General features: G+C 43.3%; 1 protein-coding gene across 2 annotated transcripts in view; it reads right to left on the bottom strand.

Annotated features, from left to right (window-relative positions):
* Positions 1-492: 492 nt before the first annotated feature.
* kirrel1b (kirre like nephrin family adhesion molecule 1b) overlaps positions 493-18,154 on the bottom strand; it is a 73,017-nt gene continuing 55,355 nt past the window's right edge. The window contains exons 10-15 of one of the 2 annotated variants that reach the window (XM_076744536.1): positions 16,978-17,078; positions 12,226-12,442; positions 10,941-11,048; positions 8,942-9,069; positions 8,134-8,208; positions 493-7,128 (exon numbers count right to left, since the gene is read on the bottom strand). In XM_076744536.1, coding sequence (XP_076600651.1) covers positions 6,481-7,128; positions 8,134-8,208; positions 8,942-9,069; positions 10,941-11,048; positions 12,226-12,442; positions 16,978-17,078 — 1,277 coding nt within the window. In that variant the 3' untranslated portion in view covers positions 493-6,480. Of the gene's footprint in view, positions 7,129-8,133; positions 8,245-8,941; positions 9,070-10,940; positions 11,049-12,225; positions 12,443-16,977; positions 17,079-18,154 lie in introns of both variants that reach the window. The other variant, XM_076744535.1, reaches the window with a different exon arrangement.

The raw sequence follows: 18,154 nt of genomic DNA on the forward strand, positions 1-18,154 counted from the left end.
ACAGAAGAAGAAAAGGTTGGACAGAGGAGAGAGGAGGTGAAGGGAGGACTGAGGAAAACAAGCAGGAGAGGAGACTGGAGGAGAGGAGAGGAAGACTAAGGTGAAAGCAAAGATGTTCAGAAGATATCAAGAGAACATTGTGTGTGAAAAGGAGCGAGAAGAGGAGGGAAAAGGAGGCGCGCAGGAGCACAGCAGAACATTCGAACAATGGTAAAGAGATTAGGCGTGAGGGCAGGAGGGAGGAGAGAGCGTCTATACATAGACACTCTGTGAACTTCAGCTGCTTGACGTGAGAAACTGTCAGAACAAGTGATTGGGCGCAGCCATTCACAGTTTGACCTACATAAACAGCAGCATGTGTGACGCACAAACTTCTTTCAAAGTACAGAGTGGAAACCGTTTTTTAGCTCCATCCTGCTGCTCGCTCACTCACAAAAACACCAAATATTTCAGACAGCCAGCTCTCCGTGAGATAGACACAAGACTCTGCTCTTATGAAAGCCGTGTCTTATTTTATTTTCTGTAATACTGTGGAAAAATAATTACATACAATTTGAAAAAAAATAAAATAAAATAAAATAAAAGAGAGAAACATGAAAATAAAGGAAAATTTGAATAATATCTTGTATGTTTTATACATTTTTTTTTTCTAGAATAAAAGGGATAAACAACATGAACATAATACACGTGTGAACATCATGTCGGGGTAAAAATAAAAAAAGACCAGTATGGAGACGATATGCTTATTTGAACGCCCACACTGATCCTCTCTCACCCACATGCACACCTCCACTTCAAACAGTTTCAAGTGCAATATGGAATCCTTCTCACCGCACCGATCGTTGTCTTCACATGCTTAATACCAAGCTGAACATCAATTAATCCCGTTGGCGCGCGCAGCCGGTTGACAGCGCTCCTTCCTCGTGTCCTAAGGCCACGTATGTCTCCTTCGCGCCGTCTCACCAGCTGCTTTGTTCTGTAGGGTTTGACTGATACGGTGTCTTTGCTGACAACATTTAACACCTGCGAAATTGACTATTTTTACTCCAGAAACAAATTGCAGCTGAATCCTTCTGCAGGGTGGAAATGCATTTAAAGTGACAGTAAACTGTAGATTAAAGTTATAATCCTTCAGATTTTAGTCCCGGTTGATTCGTGGTCATTGAATTTTGAGGTCAAAGGGTCTTAAATAGTATGTTTATCCACCACTAGGGGCAGCAAAGATGCCTTGGTGGGCTGGAAAAGCAACAGATGGCGAGAAACTTCCCTCACCTGATAATCAGACTGAACTCACTTAGCTATTCAGTCTGAAATCAAGGCAACCTTTCTTTGGGAAAATATTTAAAATGTTTTGTTTTTTGAAAGTGCCGTATCCTCTCACCTCTGACACAGAGGCTGCAGTTAACGTGCCGATACAGTTATTTCTATAAGACTTACAACAAACTGTAAAGCTGCATCACTTTCAGTCACACTTCCTCTGGCTGATGATGTCACTGTCCTTAATCCCGCCCCCAAAGTGCTGATTGGTCTAATATCTAGAGAAGCATGAGGTTAAATGGGTATTTTGATGCCATTTTGACATAATAGTATCAAAAATTAGGTATGATATCATAAAAATCTTCAGGATAATAACTTTAACAGCTCGGTATAATAATGCAAATTAATTCATATTTTCACAAAAGTGATTATGAACACAATCTGTGGGGGAAATCAACCTTCGATGTAGATGAAGCTGTGGTCAGGAGGAACCTCCATCATACCAGCAGGTGACGACATTACCAGCTGATCAATCCGATATTTGTCCAAAACCAATCAGTCAAACCCTAATTCCTACAGTCCAGTGGTCCCAACACATTTACGATGGTATGAAAACACACTGCACTGCTGTTACAGGCTGCCAACACACACACACACACACACACACACACACACACGCATGTTCACAGATGGATCCATACAACACGTCCACGTATGGAGACACACACGCACACGCGGTCACCGATAAGCACATACACATAAACGTGATAACACAAAAGGCTGCTGCATTTGTTTGTCTGCTCAGTTCATTTTTTTTTTTTTTTTTTTTTTTTTTTTTGTTTGCACAGTCTTTTGGCACTCACTGAGGGCTCCAAAAGGTAAAAAAAAAAAAAAAAAAACGGACACCGAGCCACTTGAGTCAGTCTTGGCCAGGGATGGCGCAGCACAGCACGGCACAGCATGGAACAGAGCAGTTAGCTGTGGGCCTGGCCTGGTTCGAGCCTGGCTTGGCCTAGTTGAGACAGAGTTTTGGCTATTTGTGGCCTGGCTGAGCAGTCGTTTTGGCCACAGACACACACATCCCCTCTCTCTTTTTTGCTGGGTTGATATATCAGAGCCCCTCCAGCCAATGCATACAAAATAAAGTAAAATACTGGATATAAAAGTTTAAACACACACTTTGACCACAGTCATTTCTGCCAGTGGTGATGTAACACCACAACGTAATCAAGAAAATAAGATTCAAAATGCTTATTTTCACAGAAAGAAAGAGGAAATGAACACTGGGGACGATGTCATGAGCTCATGAAGCTATATATTCTCTAAGAACAGACTCCTGACCCCCAACATACACACATTAACGCAAGCTAGATTGCTATACCTACTCCATATGTTATCATTTTGAAGAAAATTTGGAAGAAAGCTATGAGAGAAAGGTTTGTTACGTGGTGATGAGTTTTTCCTTCATGAAAAGACAGGTTCAACCTCTAAATCTGGAAGCTGGTAGGAGGCAATTAACATGACACGGGGGGAGAGTAAAGCGTCGTATCAGAGAGGAAAAGAGGGAAAAAGACGTGAAATAACAACCTAGTGGAGTAAACACTTCCAGATTTCCCTCCAAACCGCACATTTCCTTCATTTCTGAACCAAATCTAAACATCTGTTTTGCATTTTTTGGCATCAATGGTGTCTTTTACATATTTATGCGTCCCCACTGTCAACAGACTGTAAATAGTTAAGAGGTAAGTACCTGGATGGCGTGGCCGTGTATTTGTTGGCCTCAGCGCCGCCTCTGTGTCAAATTTACTCCTTCTACACAAGGTCATAATGACATTTCAAGTCAGATGCAAAATACTGCACGGCTACAACTCTGTAAAAAGGTTGTAAAGAGGTAATAGTATGCAGTACCAAGGCTGTGATAACCATATAAATTTAAAAGGGTGCTCCATCTGCCGTTCTTCTCTCTATAACTACTGAAATGGTTTATATAGTGACCTTGGAGCTACAAGGTTCCATCTGATATTCTAATCAGAAATGGCGTGGCTGCGGTTTCCTTTCTGAAAGTGTTTATTCAAAATAGGGGCAATAAATACAATTTTTACTGCCCCTAAGCACAAAATTACCATAATATACTGTATCTGTGAGGTGCTGATAGGGTTGCTGATAAGTATAAAGACTCGATGATTACCTCGAGAGGTGGTGAGATTTCTGGCTTCACTTTGCAGCCTCTGGTCTTTTTGTAAAGCGTCGTCTCATCTGCTATCAATTTTAACTGCTCCAAAATGTACGGCAGAGATGGAAGGGAGTGAATCTTTGTTGCATAAAATCCCTCTTTAGTTTGACTGTCCCATAAAGCATATGCGCCCCCAAGAAATGGTGGAAATAAAACGTCGAGGCGATTCCTGGTGGTTGCCAAAACAAGATTAAAAAATACACATTTAATGTCCCTTAAAAATGAAAACACTGCATTAACGATGGAACCTTAAAATTTCAAGCTCAGTATGTCGTCAATATTGATGCTGCTGCTGTGGAGTCAACACATGATTGTCACCGTGAAAAGGTGAAGTTGTGCGATGGTACGACGAAGAGTGCAATCCAGCGCGGTCTCACTAACAAAGTGTGCAAACATGAACCAATTCTACAACAAGTGGGAACTTCATGGCAGACAACGCCAACTGTTTTCACTGATCTTATGTAAGCTGCTTTAGACGAGTGTCTCCAGAGCACAGTTCACACATTATACATAAGTGGCTGGAAGTCAAATGATTTCCTGTAGAAATATGTCTCCAGATGTCTGTGTTTGTTTGCCTGAAGATATGATTTTGTAATAGGAGACAAAATGCAGCAGTCAAACGCAGCCATTCAAAGCTTTCAGTTCTCTGCAGCTGTCAAATAAGTGGTTGCATCCACAGAAAATTGTCAGTAAGCTTGAAAATAATTTTGGAAATGAAACGACTTCTCTTTATGAATAAGGCTTATTTTTCATAACGTCTTACTTGTAATAACGCGTCAAGATTTTAATATCAGGCAAGAGAGGAAGATGTAATTTGATGCTTCAAACTGCTCCAATAAACGGGTACAATGCTCACTGCCTCTGTGAGCCTTTTGTAAGCTGATCATAGCATGAATCCACACTTTGACGTGAGGATAAATAAGCAAAACTACTAAACTGCAAGAAAAACAAGAGCTTTTCCAACAGCTGCAGACGTTGCATGATCCCACCTCGTGCAGAGACTTAACAGACAAATTAGATTTTCTCCCTTGGTGGAAAAAAAAATTGGTACTGGGGCAGCGGAGATTGATTAAATCACGAGACTTGTACAGTAGCTGCATGAGTAGAGGTTAGAGAGGAATGGCGACATTTCAGGCTGATTGAATTATGAACATGTGCGGCTAAAGGCCAATCACATGCACCAAAGCTGACACAATATAATGGAAAAATCTCAGATGTAAAATACCACCAAATCTTCTGTTGCAGTGAACAAACCAGCACAGTTACATATAAATGTACAAAGTACCATGTGAGCTAGATAGAAGCATCTGTACCTTCATTTTGATATGTTAGACTACACTTAAACCTTCTCATTGCTTCTGAAGCTTGCGGCGCAGCTCGGCGCGAGCAGCCGCTTGTTCTCCATCCATCGTTTTGAATGTCGTCGACGTTTGAAAAAGGCAGTCCAGTCACAAGGCTGGAGGTCAAAGAAAGAGTTTCACACCAAACAGAGATATCCACCAAGCAGATTTCATTTTGCTGGATATTCAGCATTTTGGAAAGAAGCTCTTCAGTTTCTAATGTAAGTCTACAACATCCACTTCAAAAAACACCATCCATCGCTTTTTTAAGAAACTCAAAACGTTCGCAATAAGGATCACGTCGTCACATACACATTAAAAAGTGAGTTTCACCCAAAACGCTGAACCTTTGGTCCACATCTCCTTATAAAAATACTATAAAATGTTTCTGAATGCCTTTTTTTTTTTCATACATTTCGGTATAAATATGGAAAAAAAACTATCCTACTGTGCAAGTGAGAGAAACGAATACTTTTTTTTTGACACTTGAGGGTAGGGGAGGTATCTTTTTGTACAAATTGCAGAAATTCATCGAATGAAAAAGCGCTCCCGCCACACCTCGCTTCACAAATACTGGATACAGCATCGACCTCCAATGAAGTGTTAAGTATAGAAACGTACGATGGTAAAAAAAATGAGAGATGAGGAGAATGAGCATATAGAGACGCTTGCTACCACTCCTTTCCTTTCCTCTCAGATGTGGCATGTACAAAACCTCGCTGTCCAGTCCTTCTCATTGTCCGCTCTTTAAAAAGAAGACACACCTTAGTAGTTTGTGTGTGTTGGCACATAAGCATTGGCACTCTGGTCGCTAACTGTACCACTTTAAGAAGCTCTGCCCCATTTAAATCAAGGTAGATCTTGTTAAGCAATGGCCACTGGGCAGGTTTTAGTGAGGAAAAGGGATCAAAAAGTGCCAAATATATTTATAGTCCAAGCTGCCCCGTTGCTGCAATACATCGAAACAAATAAGTCTTTAAAAATCTGTGTGTGTGTGTTTTTTTTTGCAAGATGTGAGAGTCAGAAAATGCAAAAAGTGTTGATTACAGGGAGGTTTGCTGTAGGTCACTGTACTGCATCACACTGTATAGGTTTGTACAAGGAAATATCTTTAAAATGACCCAAATCTCCATTTGCACGTATTTACAGAGATGGGGTGGGAGGAAACTGTGATGCAGGGAGATGATTCAAGAGCAAGACGAGGGTCGCAGGAAGAAAAAGGTTCTTCCCCTTCAGCTCCTGCCGCTCCTCCTCCTCCTCTTCTTCTTCTTCCGGTCTTCAAAGTGCTCTTCTTCTCTTGTTGTCTCTTTTCTCTTGATTGTAGCTCTCGCTGTTGCTTTTCTGGGAGCATAAACACTGCACGCAACAGAGGGTCTGCGCAAATGTGTGTGGATGTCGCTTTGCATGTGTTGTATGTATTGCTGCTAATTGTATTATATGCGATGCTGCTAACTACTGTGCCTTGTTGGAGTGTTTTATTGGTTCGGAAAATGAACCAAATTCCATGCACTGGATGCTATGGGAACAAAAAATTGATTTGCTTATGATTTTTTTTCTTTCTTTTTTTTTTTAGATTTATGTATGTTCTTGTTTTATGTGTAATAAGTACTGCTGCTGCAAAAAGCGAGTCAAAGAGTGTGTGTGCGTTTCTCAAACATGAGTCTGCATCCGCTGTGTGTGTCTTTGGGAATAGTCAGAGGGCGGAGACGAGTACGAGAAGCGGGTCGAGCTGCCGTACTGTCCCAGCCCTGTTTCAGGACTCTGCTGGCCCGGCCCTGGCCCTGGCCCCGGCCCTGGCCCCGGCCCCGGCCCCGGCCCCGGCCCGGTCCCTTGTCCTGTTGGATACATCTCATAGGCCGGCCCTTCCTCTATGGGTGGAGCAAAGCCCATGCGGTAGCTGGGATACTGGGAGGGGTATCCGTAGTTGTCATAAGCCAGCTGGGTCGTGCTGTCCATCAGGCCGCAGTCTCCGGGGTAATCTCCAGGCGATTGAAGAGCTGGGTTGGGAGGTGCTTGCTGGCTCTGCGCCGCCCTGGAGAAGGTGTTGAACTGGGCGTAGGTGGCGTGGGACATCCTGGAAGGGGGGCGGGGGTCGTAGCAGCCTGCCCTGGAGCCTGGCACTGTGCTAGGGGGAACGGCACCACTGGCACCAGCTGAGGGTCCGCTGGACGTGGCGCCGGCCGGTCCGCTGTTTGGGTTCGGGGAGCGAAACTCTCCCTGGTAGTGAACGGCACGGGACTGGGGGCGCGCCTCGTCATGGGTGGTGGCTCGGACGTTGTAGTAGCCATTGGTTGGATCCTGCGATCAGAGGGGGAGAATCTTAGTCTTTCAGGTGAACTGAACTGTGTATAAGAAGGAAACACAAACTTCTTCTGTGCTTCAGTTAGCTTGATAAGATGTATGCAAGGGCAGATCTTTGTCATTTGGGTGTATATTAGTTTATAATGGTGCCAATCAGAAAGAACGAGTGAGCTCGACTGGAATCCATAATAAAACATAGAAAAACAATACTTTTTCTATGATTTCAACAACAAATCCAACCATAAAGGCAAATAAAACATTTGAAATAAAAATATATACATAAATTTCAAGTTAAATCAAGTAAGAAACTAAAGTAAAACTGCATAAAATGATACTGACTCTACCAGCTGAATTTGATGTAATCAGGGGACTCTAAGCACTTGTCATTTTCTCATATTGTCTGAACTGTATCTCGTCAGTCACATCGCAGGCTGACATGGTTGGTGGTTGGTGCAGCTGGTGACGCGCTGTTCTTCATGCTATGTCCAAAAAATGTGATGGTGTGTGAGCGATGCAGTGCACAGTACGTGTATGAGCACGAGACATAATGATACAACTACATTTGACCGGGATAAACATGGTTTTCAATGCAAGCTGACAGGAAGCTCACCTGGACGACAGCTAATTCTGGAAGAAACTCCTCCTTTACTTTGGTGAGTTTGCTAAAGAGTTTGCTAAGGATATAAGGAGGTTTTAGCTCCACACTCGCTTGAAGAAACCAAACTGAGGGACTGATCATGCTCTGATTTAGTACAATGCTGCAAATGATGCATAATCACATCTGGCTTTGGGAACATGAGCGTCACGGGTTATGAAGTGGTGCTGTTATGAAAACCAAACTTTAAACTCCAGCGTGAATGCCGAACCTGAGGAAACAGTAAGAACTGGTAATTGGCACTTAACGATGGATGTGACATATGATATGTCTGTGCGCCATGCAAGATATAACGTTCAAGATGCTGCAGGAACACACGTGTCAGCGGCAGCGAGCAGCCGTCTCACCTTGAGCTCGTACTCCTCCCGGGTGTCGCTCTCGCTCCTGATGTCCTGCTTCAGGTCCATGTCGTCTTTGAACGGCTGAGTGGAGGGAGAGAGGGAAACAGAGGGCAGAAACTAAACCATCAAACAACGAAACACACACACGGAAAGAGGGAGGGTGAGAAAGGAAAGGAGAAGGAAGAGAGGGAGGGGAGAGGAAAACAGAGTTTCAGGTTTTTCATCCCAAGAGAGTGGAAGACGAGAAACGGTTAGATGCTGGAAAAAAGGTTCTGGACCGAGCTTTAAAACCGCTTCAGGGGAGCCCCGTCGGTTAGATTCTCCAGGACTTCCAGGGTTGAACGCTCTTCTAAAAGGAAGGAGAGCGCGTGTCTTCATTTGTACGTCTGTGTTAGTGTTAACTCTGTGCGAGTGTGTGCAGGTACTGTCATGTCTGTCTGTTTAATGCATGTGTGTGCACCATCAGTTGTATCTGCAGTGCATGTGTTTGTGTGTGTTTTTGTGTATTTGTAATGTTGTTTGCGGACGTATTGCCCTTTTTTTCATCTGTGTGTTTGCACAGTACAGTAGGCAGGCGTTTTCTTGATTTTGGGTCGAGTGTGTGTGCATATTTTTGATGCATTAAAATGTGTGTGTCTGCAGGCAGGCCTTGTGCATGCGTGTCTGTTTTCCTGTGTGTGCACACTTCCAGTGCGTGCGTGTCTGCCTCTGCTGCCATGTTGCCCTTTGTGTCGGTGTATCTGCACATTTAAGGCCATTGACCCATACGCCTCCTCTCCACGGCCCCCGGTGACTCAGATGGGTGTCTACTCACGGAGTACATGGCCTTGACCATCCGGGTTGCTGTGGAGACGTCGGCCGCCTCCTCCTCCAGGCTGTGGGTCTCTTTGTTGACCGTCTCTACCTTGATGTCTGGTTTACCGAGGGTGACACCTCGACGACCTGGAAGAAAAACACAACCTCAGGTCACATTCTGGGTCAACGTCAAGATAAATTAATGATTTATTAAGCAGTCTAGTTGGAAAAACAACCAAAATAACAAAGCTTAATGCTGTTTTTGTTCGCCTTGCCTCATCCATTATTTGCCTTGTTTCTGTTATTTTGCTCTCGGATGATGTTGGCGTGTTCAGCAATTTGGCAGGTCGGCAGCCTCAAAAGGCAGATTTGAATTTTGAGGACTTCAGTATTTGCCATGAAGAAACGAGGTGTCAGGGAACTGCATGTTGAATGAATAGCTTCTTAGGAGGAGCCGAATGTGTAGATGAACATTTTGAAGCAGATCTTTCTGCCAGAGCGCTTTAGGATTGCAGACGATTATTGTTTTTAATCCACACATTTAACTCGGACGAAATGTCAATATTCTTTTCATGTAATTCTGCGCACTTTAAAGCCCTCACTGTACGTGTGGGATTTATACATTTCTGACTGGTGGCTCCTTGTAGGAGTTCAAAAAGACACTGTGGGACTGTCTTATTTTTCTACAAACAAAATCTTATGCAATCAAAAAATATCTACATATAGGGGCTTTAATGCTGCATAAGGCCATTTTTTCCTCAAATTCCAGGAAAAGTGGCATCTTCTTAGCTTCTGATGGTGAAGAAAAGGCTCAGCAAACATTCATTACAGCTGTTTTTCTCTTAATAGATATCTTAAAGATACAATATTCTGCACAAAAACAAGCATTTTAAGCCCCTTTCAGACATGCAGCTTATTACTTTACACAACAGGCTGTGCAAGTTTACATTTTTGTCTCTTATTTGATTAAGTGCAGGAGTCACTTTTATGTAAAAATCACAACACCAATCTTATTAGGTTTCCAAAACACTTCCAGTGTCTGAATTGAGTGCTGTCACGTTGACATAAAGGCTGCAGCGGCACAAGTTTAAATTTGCACAGGTAGAGCTTAAACATATTTCATGTCATTTCATTGAAAGGTTAGTTAGGTGGGATCGGAGACTCTTTCGCCTTGCGAAACGTGAAATGCTAATACTGCTCATTTTAATTGATACGTCCCGAGCACAGAGCACAGAGCACAGAGCAGCTCTCTCCCAAACCCAGAAACCTTAAAAGTAAAGATTTAAATCTGCAAAGTCTTAAGCTGCATCGCACAACAAATGAGAGACAGCTTATCTGGAGCCACAACGATGTTTGTTTGAGTTTCTATTTCCAAACTATATCTTTTCTGTAGTGGTGTTATCAGCTCTGAACCAGAAAATACACTCGTATCCCCAGAAAATCCCTCTGGGGACTCTGCCAGTCACCTTCATTGTCTTTCCCAATTCTTTGCTATGGAGCAGCTCAAAATTAAACAACTTGAAGACACCACACGTTCTTCGCTCTCCGGTTTGCAGAAGTGTGGTTTGTGTTCATAAAAGCTAATTGGATTGCCGCAGGCTGTAGAAATAACATATAGGAATTCATAATTTAAATACTATTCACCTTTAAACGCTCTTGTTTTCTTCTCTGTTATTTATGCGTTTTGTGCAGTGTGTGAGTGGTATATAAATACCATTTATTTAAAAAGTGATCGTACAATTCCATGTCAGTAGAATGAAAAGGGAAACACACAGTAGGCGTTTTAAGGCCGTTTGCCATATTATATGAATATTCATTAATCTCATTTGAATAAAATGCTATATGGCTGGCATATGTTCCCCCCTTCAAATGTGTAGAGGCAGAATGACAGATAGGGAGAGTGTATCAAAGAAAGACTGACAGACATATACAGTATGCGTGTGCACGCTACTGATCGCACGCACACACACGCACACACACACACACACACACGAGAGAGAACCACTGGGTGCACTCACTGCCTTTGCGTTGGCGGTAGAGGAAGAAGGCGAGCGCAAGTAGAAACATAAGCAGCAGAATGGAGGAGCCCACCGTACCACCGGCGATAATTCCCACTGGAACAATATCTGAAACAAACACAGGCAGAAAAAGGGGTCGGGCTTGAGGGACAGCCGCTACAGAAACCTGCGTGGATATGCTGTCGTTTAAGCATAAATCCTGTTGTGTCCTACAGTAGCTTAATATTGGATCTCCGAGGGCTGGTTATGTTGATAAGGCATGCAAGTCAGAGAGGGGATAAAACCGCTGTTAGTGCACATGTGAGGACAAATCCAAGCTCTCTCTCTCTCTCCCTCAAAGATGTTTTTGTAGATTTTCTGAAGCTTGTGAAATCTGACAGCTGAAAGAATAAGAGCCAGATAAGACTGACAGAGCATGAAGAAATCATTTTCTCAATGTAATGTGACGTACCAAGTTCTCAAAATAAAATGCGTAACCATCCAGAATGGACTTATAGCGCTCCATTGTCTGTCCTCCAGCTGAGGCCACCGTGTGATCGTGTTGCTCAAAGGCACTTCGGTTTGTGGGGGAGAAGAGCATCTTTCACGGGGAAATTAAGGACACTGTGTGGAATTTTCACTGTAGACAAACACTGTCAATAAAACATCGCATGCATCCCTAACGCCTCACGAAAGTAACAAATAAATTTCCTTCCTTATAAAACTTTCTAAATATGTTGCATTGCCTGCGTTGTTTAGAGGTTTTCACGGTGTGCCGGCTTCGTATAGAAGTTTTCCTCTATTGCAGCAGAAAGCTGTGCGTTGCATCACCCGTGTGCTCATGCAGGTACTTTAAGGTGTTATAGTTAAAATTTGCTTCCTATCTTTTAGAATATTTGTTTAATGTGTTAAAGGCAGGCATTCTTTCTTCTTTGCTTTTACTAACACAGTGCTACCTTTAAGGCTCTTACTTCCACCAAATACACAGGTGTAACTATTGAGAAAGTTAGTATCGAGTGGCTCATTTGGGTGAGCAGCTTATATTAGAATGATGTGATGGGAGCCATTTCAAAGTCCAGTTCTCATAATAAATCCATATATAGAACATGGGATACAGACAATAGATGGATGCACTTATCAAAACTTTGCTCAATAGCACCTCTAGTGGTAAAAAACCTCACAGACTCGTGCCGTAAACACGCGATCTGCTCCATCATGATGATAAACACCATTAGATGCACTCATTAACTGTGTAACTATGACATGACGACTATGTTGCGCTGCCGCATTCTCTGTTTTCCCACACCTGTCTCCTCCAGGGTGATGATCATGGTGCCGGGTCCAAAGGAGTTCCAGGCGGTGCAGTTGTAGGGCGAGTGGAAGTCCGACTCCATGACGTTGTTGATGGTGAGGGTGGAGAGGACCGCCCCGCCCTGGGATGGAGGTCGGCTCTGCTCCACAGTGTACCTCTCCATCAGGGTTCCCTTCTCCTTCTCCCACACGTTCTCCTTCCACGCCCAAACCTGAAACACGCAGTTTAGAGGGCTTAACTTTCCCCTGACCGCAACCTCTGAGTGAAATCTACATATATCTGTGTGTTTTGGTACAGAGGTGGTTTGTTCTTGCTTGTTCAGCACAGATCCCACTAAAATGATCATGGAAGTATTATAGGAATATTATAGGAATACTATAGGCAGCAGTGTGTCTCTATGATCCTCTCACTCCTCTGCAACTACACGTTGCTGCTCGTCACACTGATCATGAAGGTGACACTACTCTACTGACCATGTAGGCTACAATATAGTATAGAATTGAGTATTTATAGTGTATAGTTTAGAGAGTATTATAGATCCAAGACAAAACTGACAGAGGGGCAGGACTGAAGGAAAAAGGCACAATTGCAAATCTGTCTGCTGCTTCAGCACCACGGACAGCGCCATGGATTTATCAATACACAGCGCGGAGAGAGAACTGATATTTCACCGCCACGGTCGAGGCCATAGATTCTAAGTTGCACAAACCTGAGTCAGATAAAGGATCAATGAGTCAGGCAGACTAGACTAACACATTCACCTAAACACCCCCTCTGCCCCTGCACTCGCTCTGCTCTGGCAGCTTAACAAAGGGAGATGCATGTTGGTCATTTGGTAACAAGGGGGCTGCATCGCTCCTCAACTGGTAGGAAGCACAATGCTCTCAGTCTCACTCTGTGTGATCTGCCACTTAAAAAAAGGCTGAATTAAAACGGTAAAGCAGGTGTACATCAGTTTAGGATTAAGGTAAGATCAAAGCTTGGTACATCTGTAGACTAAAACGCTTGTAAATATATAAATCTGTTCCCACTGAACACAGCAGGAAAAGTCCTTCAAGGCCACAGGAGCTCTGTATCAGATGGAGACGCTATTTTCCAATATGTTTTATTTGTCTGGGTTTTATCTAAACTCCAATCTTTACTGCTGCAATTTCCCCTCGGGGATCAATAATGCTAATTTCGCTTAATCTTATCTTATGTAGTATTAACCACACTCACAGACATAATCACGAGTAAACATTCAGCAAACAGATGGGCTGGTGTTCAGAGAGGTTAAGCGAGTCTGAGCAGGAAATATATTTTAAGCAAAACAAATTATATTCTCACACCTTGGTAACTATTTTTTTTTTTTTGTTCCTGGCGCAGTACATGTCTAATTAGAATTTGTGCAGCAACTTTTCAGGCTGGGAACACACACATATACAGACACAAACACACACACACAGAGCAGCAAGTGTACATGAGCGATAAAAACCAAAGCAGGTTTTTCTACTTAAAATCCGCTGAAGTAGAAATTTGAGGGTATTAAATATGGAGCACGGTGATATCAAATATACATAGAGCCATATGTTGGGCTAATGTACCTTTTAACCTGGTTTGAAAAAGGAGAATGTGATCAGGAGTGGATCAAGGAGAAGTTTTAAAAAAAGACCCAAATCTTCGGCTTTTTTTCTTTTTTTCCTCTGACAATCTGAAATAATGCGTCTTTTCTGTCTCCAGCCTGCCTCTCAAAATCCCTCACTTTCTGTCTTCATTGCTTTTTCTCACAATAATTCTGTTGCACCACCACTGTCTGTATTTCTGTCTCTTTCTCTCAATTTATTTCACACAGACACACACACACACACACACACACAGCATCACACTCCATATTTTATAAGTCCTTGTGTCTCTGCATTAAGCCGAGACTATAATGTCGTATCACATTATACGCTCTGAGCTCCCTGCCAGTGCAGCAGGGGGGCTGAAGCTTCCTAAAAGCTCTGATTTCTGTCATGTCGGCACTGCACAATTGGATAATTGACGCTGAAAGGTACAGAATTCTACTCTCCCTCCATCTCTCTCCCTCTTATTTCAATCTGTCGTACCCTCGCACTCTCTCTCACTCATTCTAGCCTTCAAACTCAAACGCTGTCACTTGATTTATTCCCATTTCCCAGCTCCTTTTTGTGATTTGTGAGCATTCTGGTATTTCCCCTCTTTTTAAAGGTTTGTATCGCCTACCACATCGCTCACTTTGTAACTTATATAATTTGCAGACACTTTATATTAAACTGTAGTTTGATCAAGTATTGCACTCAGTGACTTCAAAGGAAAAAGCTGCATACGGTTGTGCAGTTACGGCACATTCAGGAGGATATTCCATTACAGTCTGCAGGTGAGGCAATCTGTGTGAATGCTTTCCTATAAAGAAAAGATGGTTTGCACTTTGAAAGGGATCACTGAATTGGAACAGTTTTGGCTGGTCGGTCCAAATCGTACTAAAATCAAGATGGTGCAGATGCTGCACTGACCTTTTCCTGCCGACCATAACAACATAACTGTTACTGTAAGTGATCCTGAAGCCGCCATATGTAGAATTTTACGAGATTACAGCATCTGTCTCTCTCTTCCTGGTGAAAATGGAGCCTCTTTCACACATAGTTTCTGGTAAATTACTGGGATAACCTTTCAGGCACTGCAAGTCATTTTCACTTTTCACACATTCAGGAACAGCAGCTACATCCAGGAACATTTCCATCTTGTGCCTTTTCACACATGGCATGCAACGCTGGAGTAGATGGGGCAAGGAGCAGTCCAGCAGATGGCGGGAACGCAACACTTACGGATGCCAAACGCCCTAAAAGTCAACAGAGGAAGACGAAGACTTGGCAAGGCCGGATGTAAATGTATGCGGCGGGAGATGTCTGTTATTATTTTGAGGAACATGGCAGGCAGGAAGCTATTTTTGTGTGGGGCTCTTAATATTCAACAAGTTTGCGAGACAAGTAATGCTTTTTCGTGATCTACTTGAATCAGAAACACACATCTGATGCATTAAAAGGAGCATTACAGGAGCATTAAAAGGGCGTCGGATGCTGAGCTGGACAGAAGTAGATATAAATAGGGACACAAATAAATCATCAGCAGTGTTATGACCGGTTCGTGAAAGCATCTTTTGTCAGAGGGATGTAACCCTTTATGTGCTTGACCCGGCAATGTTACTGCTTTCATTCACAACACAGCCATACCAGCACTTTGCCTGAAATGTTACCGGGTGGTGACGTGGGTAATCGGTGCTACAGATGTCCCTGAATATCGATCCCTGCTCCCATTCACACATGACCCCGTGCAGGAAATGTTCCTGAACACTTCAGGGACAGACTGCATGTGTGAGAGGGGCTTCAGTCTAAGGTATTCCAGAAATCTGCACAGTCACACCTCAGTGCTGAGGAGCACCTTTTTTGCCTTATTCAAATGAAGCTTGATGGAAATCTCTCCAACCTCTGTGAGCCACCAAGATACATCAGAGGAATCACAGCAGGATTAACAGGATAACAAAGCAGAAAAAACATATTTCTGCAACACAAAATGGTTTCATTTTCGCTAATTTTTCCTCTTTTGGTGTTTCTAATTGGTCATTTGGATCAATATGGGAAGGAGTTTTTGGTTGAGCTGATCACAACCCATTGACAAGTAGACAGACCCTTTGTTCTAAAGTCAAAAGCGTTGGGAAGCGCTGCTCCAGACTGACTCTGAAGGACAGAAATGTGATTGTCTGCAGGCGTCTGTGAAGATTCTCGTTCATCCAGGTCATGGTGCTTCTAAATGCTTCCCAAAGGCAACTGCTCCTCAAGCAAGTCCAGCTGTCTTTGGAAAGCGCTTAGAAGATTGTCTCGAGGGCAGAAAGTGAATAATGTGACTGGGAAAGTCGGCATGTCTTACAATAGAGATTCTCAGCCAGGGGTACTTGTACCTCAGGGGGTAGCTGAGCTGTTACACATGAACTCCATGTGCTGTGGTTGAGAGGGCGGGAAAACTGGTTAGCAAGGCAGCAGAAAAGCAAAAATGGGGGTACTGAGCCACAGTCTTATAAGACCTGAGTTGCATCTCGTGTGAGCAGAATGAATAAAAGCCATATCATTAAAGCGATAAAGGGCAGGCGATGTTTATGTTCTGTTTGTAGTCTGTTGGCAAACAGAGATTCAGTGGACAGACAGTCCCTCAGTCACAGATCAGCTCTATTTTGGTGATTAGCTCCATCTGGGATTTCCACCGTATGATTACCTTTTCCTTTTCAATACATCCATATTAAAAAGACATAATAATAATGATGTACTCATGCTAACTATCCAAACATCAAACTGTTCTAAAATACTTTCGTAGACGTGGAAACCCGAGGAGCCGTGCTCTCCTTTTTCATGATTTCTTGTACCTTATCTGCTGCTCTCCAACATTTCAGTGAACATGTGTACAGTACAGCGTGTCTCCTCTTTCATTTCAACCGAGCGCTACAGCAGCTGTTTCTGATGAGTCACACCTTCCAGCACAGAGGAACAGATCGTTCTCACGTACTCGTGACACAGGTGGAGAACAATGGCACTTGTACCAAGCGTTTAGGTAGTGGAACACGCTGAGGAGGGGGGAGCAAAAATCATTTCGCTTTCAGGGCCGGACGAGGAGGTGCTGCGATCAGGGTTGTGTCTGAGGCGGACGAAAAGGTCGAGCACCCCTGCAGCAGATTACAACTTCCAAAGATGGACTTACAATCTTATCAGGTGGGGGGGTGCTCGCGATGTAACACTTGATCTCTCCTCTCTCCCCTCTGACAGCGTACTGGACTGGATCACTGGAGATGATGGGGGGGCCTGAGGAACGGAGACATAAGAGGATTACTGCAGCAGATCACAAGGTTTGAGAGATAAACAAGCGCTGAACTTAACAACAAATCAACAAGTCACTGCGACATTAACCCTTCGTGTCAGTAACCAGGGGCCGTTAGTGAGAAGACTGACATTCGCTCTATGTTTGAGGATGTGATCGTCGGTTCCAGACGTCTCAATCGATGCCCACATTCATGATTTCTCCAGCAATTCAAAGCAGTTCAAAGTGTTGCGCTCACTGATGTCTGTTTCCCAGCTGGAAAAAGAACCAAGCCACTCAGAGGTTTGTAGGTCGGACTGAGAATGGAGACGTCATCTTCATGATAAGTCATTCATTATTAAATAGCTCGGAAAAGGGTCTAAGGACAGAGGCGGTCGTGCACCGTTCAGATCGTAAAGCCCCCTGAGGCTAATGAGTTGTGATTTTGGGCCATTTAAATAAAATTTGACTTGACTTGACAAAATAGGACCTGGCCACACCAACCTTCATGAGATAACTTCAACTTTTACGTGCTGCTTTGAATGGAGTTCAACTTTGTCTCTCGACCAATTGCAAACCAGCTTGCGAAGCTGACAGTGAAGGTGGATTTATGCTTTGGAGCTTTACGCTACGACACAGCTGATGTTCACCTCCTCTGGGCTGTGGCGGCAGCAGAGACACTATGAGGAAACTGAAGAAACGCTCATCTGTTGCTTTTCCAGGCATTTCCACTGGAAACCAGTCATCGCAGTTGCTGCTCATACTGCACAATGAGTGCAAGAACATAAACGAGCAGCTGCACAGCAGTACACTCTCCTTTGAAAGAACTGTGTTGACATATTGTCCAGTAAATAGCGAATGAGTCCAAACTATCCCACCAAGCTTTCAGTAACAGTGTGTTCTTGGTGAATCACTTTTAATTTATTAAGTCAGCGATTCCCAAGCAGGCGTATTTTTGCACCCTAAGGTGTTCTTCTGCAGCTCCCACGTTTTAAGTGGCTTAATTAATTTGAGAAAATAGAAATTACATTTTGATTAAAAGTCAGGGAAAAATGGTTGAATTGTATTTATTTAATGCAAA

Source organism: Chaetodon auriga, chromosome 12 (genome assembly GCF_051107435.1).
Source record: "Chaetodon auriga isolate fChaAug3 chromosome 12, fChaAug3.hap1, whole genome shotgun sequence".
Taxonomy (NCBI): domain Eukaryota; kingdom Metazoa; phylum Chordata; class Actinopteri; order Chaetodontiformes; family Chaetodontidae; genus Chaetodon; species Chaetodon auriga.